This window comes from Entamoeba nuttalli, assembly GCF_000257125.1.
Source record: "Entamoeba nuttalli P19 unplaced genomic scaffold asmbl_7711, whole genome shotgun sequence".
In the NCBI taxonomy this organism is placed as follows: Eukaryota; Evosea; order Mastigamoebida; family Endamoebidae; genus Entamoeba; species Entamoeba nuttalli.
In genome coordinates, this window is record NW_008578767.1 from 701 (window position 1) to 7,970 (window position 7,270).

The 7,270-nt window shown below is 26.6% G+C and overlaps 4 protein-coding genes across 4 annotated transcripts; 2 read left to right on the forward strand and 2 right to left on the reverse strand.

The window, feature by feature from the left end:
• Nucleotides 1-792: 792 nt before the first annotated feature.
• Nucleotides 793-2,889, reverse strand: ENU1_174470 (hypothetical protein; the record flags this gene model as incomplete). The annotated part of the gene is made up of 1 exon (XM_008861279.1): nucleotides 793-2,889. The coding sequence occupies one exon, from the start codon at nucleotides 2,887-2,889 to the stop codon at nucleotides 793-795; it is 2,097 nt and encodes a 698-aa protein (XP_008859501.1).
• A 272-nt stretch (nucleotides 2,890-3,161) lies between these two features.
• Nucleotides 3,162-3,932, forward strand: ENU1_174480 (hypothetical protein; the record flags this gene model as incomplete). The annotated part of the gene is made up of 1 exon (XM_008861280.1): nucleotides 3,162-3,932. The coding sequence occupies one exon, from the start codon at nucleotides 3,162-3,164 to the stop codon at nucleotides 3,930-3,932; it is 771 nt and encodes a 256-aa protein (XP_008859502.1).
• A 92-nt stretch (nucleotides 3,933-4,024) lies between these two features.
• ENU1_174490 (hypothetical protein) lies at nucleotides 4,025-5,447 on the forward strand (the record flags this gene model as incomplete). Its single annotated transcript, XM_008861281.1, has 3 exons — nucleotides 4,025-4,415; nucleotides 4,477-5,229; nucleotides 5,275-5,447. The coding sequence occupies 3 exons, from the start codon at nucleotides 4,025-4,027 to the stop codon at nucleotides 5,445-5,447; spliced, it is 1,317 nt and encodes a 438-aa protein (XP_008859503.1).
• Nucleotides 5,448-5,492: 45 nt separating this feature from the next.
• ENU1_174500 (Mob1/phocein family protein) lies at nucleotides 5,493-6,137 on the reverse strand (the record flags this gene model as incomplete). Its single annotated transcript, XM_008861282.1, has 1 exon — nucleotides 5,493-6,137. The coding sequence occupies one exon, from the start codon at nucleotides 6,135-6,137 to the stop codon at nucleotides 5,493-5,495; it is 645 nt and encodes a 214-aa protein (XP_008859504.1).
• Nucleotides 6,138-7,270: the final 1,133 nt, after the last annotated feature.

A 7,270-nucleotide genomic window follows, 5' to 3' on the forward strand; every position in this document is an offset into this window, starting at 1 on the left:
AAGAGGAATGTAGCAATAAAGAAAGAAGACAAATGATTTGTTAAAAAATAAAAAGAAAAATCATTTTATAATTTAATTGATAAGAAATATAAAACAACTAAATCAATTATTAATAAAATAAATAATGAAATAGCAAATAAATGAAATGTAATAAAATCATTTATCATTTAATTAATTATTATGTTATATTTATTTTCATTTACTCTATTTCATGTGGTTTATTTGTTTTAACACTTTGACTTGATGAAAATAATAAAAAGAAAGTTATTAAATGGTATTACATTTATTTTCTATCGTTCTTTGCTCATCAGAGATTAGCTACATCTTGTAATTTAAGACTTTTATTCACCAACTATTCATTTGTTTTTTTTTTCATTGTTGATAAGCTCGAGTTTCTTATCTTCTTTCTTTTATTTTGGCTAAATTCTTTTACCGCCAACATGAATATCATTTTCTTTAATAAAACCCGTATTATCAAATATACTTACATTCTAACAAGTACGTAATACTATCGTCTTTACAAATACTCATTCTTCTATTTTAACAGATGACTCTCAGTCATCAATAATAATCCCTGCTATTATTGCAATATTGAATAAGATGTTTTCTAATTAATGGCAGCTTCATAAATAAATGATAAGCGTGACTCAGCTCACTGAAATATTGTAATGTGTGTATGACATTTCTAACATACAACCTTTCAATTCATTTCATCTTGTTTAAATAAAAAATAAAATAAAAAGAAAACAATTGATTTAATACAGCAATATTATTTATCATTACATTATCTAACTAACAACCATGTGTGTCATCATTATCACAAAACTCACCACCATGTTCACAGAACCCACATTTTTTGGTACTTGAACACCATCCACATTTATTATTTAAACAAGTCTTTTCATTAGTTTTTGTTTCACAAGATTTAAGTGTAACTTTGCCATAACTTACTTTAATAAGTCCTGAACAAACAATATAAAATTCAATGTCATTAGTAGAAATGTCGTCAGAAACTATTCCTCGGACAGTTGGTGAAACAGAATTTGGAGTTGAACTTGAAGGCATTACTATAGTTAAATTTTGAGGTAGTGGAATGTCACTTTGTATTTGAGGGGAAAAACAATTCCAAGGAGGGGATGATAATACCATTGGGGTTATTGGCTCATTAGGACGAATATTTACATGATAAGGTTTGTTCATTTCTCTAATATTTAAAGAAATAAATGGTTGAAAAATTGTTAACAATATAGAACATATTATAGTTAATATAAATGATAAAATAAACAATGATATTGTAAATGAAAATTTCCAATGCAACTTTGGTGATATATGAAGGATGTATGTAACTGCAGCTAACAAAGTAAAGAATATAATATAAACTGCTGTCATAATTAACCCACCATATCCTAATAAAATTGATATTAGAAGAGAGACATGAATAAGAGTTAATATAGAAAACCAAACAAAGAATTGAGATTTTAACCAACGTAATTTCATAATCCTAAATACAAAGAAATCTTTTAATTGTTTTCTCTGAGCAATAACCACTGTCCAAAGAACAATTGTAACAACAACTAAAACTCCAAGAGTAAAGAATAAGTATGGAACAAAAAATGGAATAACTATACTCAAAATACTAAACATAATTCCCATTAATAACACCACTATTGGTGGTCCAAATATATCAAACGTTAATAATGTTGAAGCTCTTGATTCTTTTTCAAGAAAGATATGTTTCCCTTTTTCTTCCATTAACATTTGAAGTTGTAAAACAGCGTCTTCCACAATTTGAGATAATTCAGTATATTCTTTTCTTGATGAATTTTCTAAACTTACTGAATTATCATGAATAGTTTTTAATGCCTCTACTATGTATGGAATAACACCTAAATAGTCAACGCTCAAATTACCACTTTCATCTTTTTGAACTAAGTCTGGAATAACTTCTTGAACTTCTTGTGCAATAAACCCATATTTTATTTTATTTGGCTCATTTTTATAAGCATATTTTTTACCAACTAAAGAAGTAACTGAATTTAACGCATTTTCAATTGTTTGAATATCTGTTTTAGACCTAGCATCAGAACGAACAAGATATCCATTTTCAGCAAATATTTCACCAAAAACATGTAACCGTTTTAGTTGAGTAGTTATTTGTTCTATTTTAATAAAGTCTGAGTTGTCTTGAATAATATTGGGGTTCTGTTGATTTGTTTCTTCAATAGCAATTGTTGCAGTCGGTTGAAATTGTTGAATTGGTTGATCAGTTGGAGGAATATGATAGTTATTTGTAATAAATTGATTACTAAATTGATACTCAGATAAGAATGCAAAGGGATAATTTGATTCAGAGAGTTGTTCAGGATTATTTGTTATTCTTGATGGAGAAGGGACAGATATTTCATTTGATTGATTTGGTGAAGACATTTCTATTTCACGAGCACCATTAGAAGTTTGGTCAGGAGAAATAGTATAAGTCATATTTTGTTCAGTTTTTAAAGTATTTTGTTCGTTAATTGGAATTTGTTGAATTACTTCATTTAATGAATTTTGTTGCTTTGTTTCGCTACTTCCCTTTTCTTTCGAATTAGGTTTTTCAACTAATTGAATCATGTACTTTTCACAAAGACTTTTCATTGGTGTTTTATTTTGTGTTTTTTTGAATGCAGTTGTTGGATACATGTCAGGATAATTTTGAGTATAGTATTGACGTAAATGAGCATCCCATACATGGGCATAACAATTGAATCGAGTTTTTACTGGCTCATTACAATTAGGAAAAACACATTTCCAATTTTTCTTTCTTTGTTTTTGTGTTCTTGGGATTTCTTCTGAAGAGACAAGCATCACCCCATTTTCTGCTTCAATCAAAGCATCATGACCTTGCATAGGTATTAAAATATTAGTTTTTTATTTTTTAGTTTTATTTTATTTTTTCCTTTTTTAATTCAAAAATCAACTTCTTTCTTTAATTTCCTAGTTTTTCTCACATAACAGACGTTTGATGAAATAAAATTTTTCGTTAATGATAAATTTTATAAAAAAAAAATAAAAATTTTTCACATGATTTGTGTTTTTTTAATATGAACATCTTTTCATATTAACTTATCAATTTTTTTGTCCTTTCAATAAAAGAACTATAAATCTGTTATTGAATTAAAATGAGTGAAGGAAAAACACTTCCAACACAAGGAAATACAAGAACAATGAACATCGATTCTATTTTATTTACAAATATTACTCATTCTGATTATATGTTTAAAACTTTAGGTTCAATTCATTCAATTTCAGACCTTATTGATATTATCATAAATGATGTTCATTACATAAGCCCATATATCCAAAAATCCAGTTCATCTCCTTCGACCGCTTTTTGTGTTTTATTAAGATTATTTCAATTAAATCCAACACCAGATGACATTAGAATGATGAGTACTCATTCAAATAAATATGTTAGGTGTATTGCTGCATTAATAATACGTTACAGTATACAATTCAATTTATTACTCTCATACCTTAAACCGTTTGTTGATGATCGTGCTGTTGTTAACATATCTCTTCATGGAGAAAAAACAAAACAAATAAAATGTTTAGTTAAAGACTTAATTCTTGAACCAAAATTTGAAGGGTGTATTCTTCCTCGTATTCCTCAAGTTTATTACAAACCTCTTTTAGACTTTTTTAAAGGAACTTCTCAGCCTAATTCTCATGAACTCGATGAAGACAGTCTTACTTCATTTAGTGATCTTAAAAAGTTTGTTCAATATTCTGACCATCACCAACGTGAGCGTTCAAGATCTCCACCTTCAAATTTAAGATATTCTCGTTCCTGTAGACAAAGAAGTAGTTATAGAGAACGAAGCCGTTCTGATTCACGTGAACGAAGAAAAAATTATTATGAAGAGAGAAGATATGATTCAAGAAAAAATTAAAGAGTCGTTTTAATTGATTGTTTGACATTATTTGTTATATAAAACATAATATAAATAAATTCGCATTTTTAGAAAAGAACTTAAAATGGTTAATGGTTTGGTTGTTGTTATTTATTTCTACTATTTATGCAAATAACTGTGAAAATGGTATTTTGATTAACTCATTGCCATCTTCTTTTTCTGTTTATAATTTCAATACACTTTATATTGACGATGTTCCATATTATGGTATTATAACAAATGTTCATTTCTCTAACAACCAGCAAATTGTAATTTCTACTTGTGACTCAACAAGTTCAATTGCAACATATATTTATGAAATTATTAATTGTTGGAACAATAATGAATTAATATATAAATCTCGTTCAAGTGGTGGGTGTGGCATCTATTCAAGATATAGTTTTAGTGTTGAAGCAGATAAAAATTATTCATTTTTTATTTGTTCAAAAGTTCAATCTTCTTTTTCATTATTATTTTTCAATCGTTTGTTGTTTTTTTGGTAAGTTTTAGTGTTTTGTTTATTATAAGTATTTATCATATAAAGAAGAAGATTTAACAAATACACCTTATTTTCATATCCAATCTCTCCCATTTTATCATGAAAATGAAATAAATTCTATTAACCCTTCTGTTAACGAAGATTGTATTCATGACGAGTATGGCTATTGGTATACATTTAAAGGAGATGGAAATCAAATCAACATATCTTTATGTAACTCTTTTAGTAATTTTGATACTTTAATAACAATAATGAAAGCTACTGAAACAAATGGAGTTATAACAAAAAAATGTTTATTACAAGATGATAATGGTTGTAATGAAAATGGATTATCATTCTTACAACTAAATACAACATATAATACTTTGTATTATATTTTCATTTCTAGTGTTCATAAGTCGACTGGCTCATATTTCCTTCAAATCACCCCATACAAAAAACAGTTCTTTTGTCAGAACCCAAGAAAGACTGTTCTACCTCAAACCATTAGTACTACTATTGCACAAGATGATCCTATTACTATTGACCCAAGTGGAGATTATCATAGAGGATTATGGATGACAATGGATGGATATAATCTTATGATTTATATTGACGCATGTCCAACAACAGACTTGGATTGTCATATTATTTTAACATCAACAATTGACTGTATAAAAGAACAAACATTAACGTATAATACAGAACGAGGAAATGGGTTTTGTTCTGCTTCATTTTATGGAAAAAGTAGTCAAACATATAGAGTAAAAGCATCTTCAACAAATGCTACAACATGTAACTTACATATTAAAATGTATGGTTTGTAATATTTTAATTTTTAAAATGAATATGACTAATTTTTAGAAACAAATGAAGTACCTCAATCATATAATATTTGGCTTTTGATTTGTACTGCAATATTTGGTGCACTTATTATTATCACTGCAACATCGTCAATAATCTATGCAATTATTAAAAAGAAAAGAATGAAAGCATCTATTCCAGACGTTGAACTCCAAGTGATAACAAATAAATAAATGACTGTTTATTATAACATTAAAAATGAACTTTCAAAAACTGAATTACAAAGACTTGAACCCAAATTCTTTATCTAAGTCTTCAACAAGAGAATGTAAAGGAACAACATCTTCTTTTCCCAACATTTTATATTGACGGCAAAATGCATAAAAATGTTTAAATCCTCGAAGAGCAATTCCTTGAATACCAAGTTGTTCTAAATGTTCCATATGATTATAAAACATATGAGCATATACTCTAAATAATCGTTTGAATATTTTCCTTACTGTTTCTGCAAATTGTTTTGGTGGTTTACTTGTAAATTCAGCTGGAAAAATAGAAGTATCATCAAAACAATTTTGAACCCATGTAAATAACTTTTCACAATACTCTGGAGCACTTAATTTTACTGACTTATTATTTTCAATCCAAACATATTCCATTTTAGGACCAGCATTCATTACAGGACATCTTGTTGTAGTACATAAAGCAGTAATAGATGAATATGTTAAATTAATTTCATTAAATAAGTCAAAACAATTAACAGCAACCCAATCATTAATATTTTGTCCAGGTGGGCATTTAACAGCATGAAGAATATCTCCTTTATTAACTCCATCTTTAATTTTTATGTGAAGTTCATGTCTAACTGTTCCATGTGGTAATTTTTTGATAGGTTTCATCGTAACAATCTTCTTTCGTCCAAACATTTCACTTTTCACAATGAATTTAATTTTTTTAGATGAACTTTTCTTTTTTTTAGAAATGTCTAAAAGAAAAATTCTTTCAGGAGATTGAAGTTTCTTATTCATTTGAATAAAAAGGAAATTTTTAATTTTAGGATATTAGTAAATTACAACAGATTCAATGTATAAAGAATAACAACACTGAAAATGGCAATGGATGTAAGAAATACAAGTATTGAAATCGATATAAACACTGTTTTAGGTGCATAAAATAAGCAACTTTGTCTTTCCCTTTTTGAATAATGTTCTAATAGGAATACTTTCTCAGAATCAGAGTCTTCTATTGAATTTAAAGTAGGGCTTGAGGGAATTAAAATTGGTGTAACAATAGATCTATCACTATACATAACTTTATATGATGGAGTTCTACTTTTGAGGGTTTAAAAGTATATTAATCGGAATTTTCATGATATTTTTGTATTTTTATTCAAATAAAACTATTTTTGAATCATAACTTTACTATTCAGTCTTTTGTGTGTCTCATTATCTGTCATTTCGTGAATTTAGTTGATTAAATTTTACTTCAAATTCACTCTAACTAACTTAATTCTATTTCTTTTTTTTCCTTTAAACTATCTTAAGAAACTTAATTATTTGAAACGTTACTCACTCTAGACTATAAAAGTATTGGTGCACAAAGTCAATAAGTTCAATAAAACATGAATAATAAAGAAAAGAAGAATTTAAAGAGATAAAGAAAAGAAACATTCAAAAAAAGAAATAAAGAAATAGTAAATTTATATAATATAATTATAATAAAATTTAATAAAAATTAGTTAATTTAGTGTTAATTGAGTCGTTTATCTATTATTCTTTCCTTTATTGAAAAAACTACTTTGTGATTGGATCTACAGAGTGTTTTTTGTTGAATTAATATTCCATGACATACATCGTGTTGTTAATTACAATTCCTTTTTATTATTTTTAGTTTTAATTTCATTTTTTAAAAACTTTATTAATTTATTATTCTTTGTATGTACTGAGTCATTTATTGTAACTACTAATGGATTATTTTATCTCATTTTATCTTATTTCTTTTATTCAAATACTTTCCATTATATTTAATCTATTTCATCAAAACCATTCATTTGATTTTA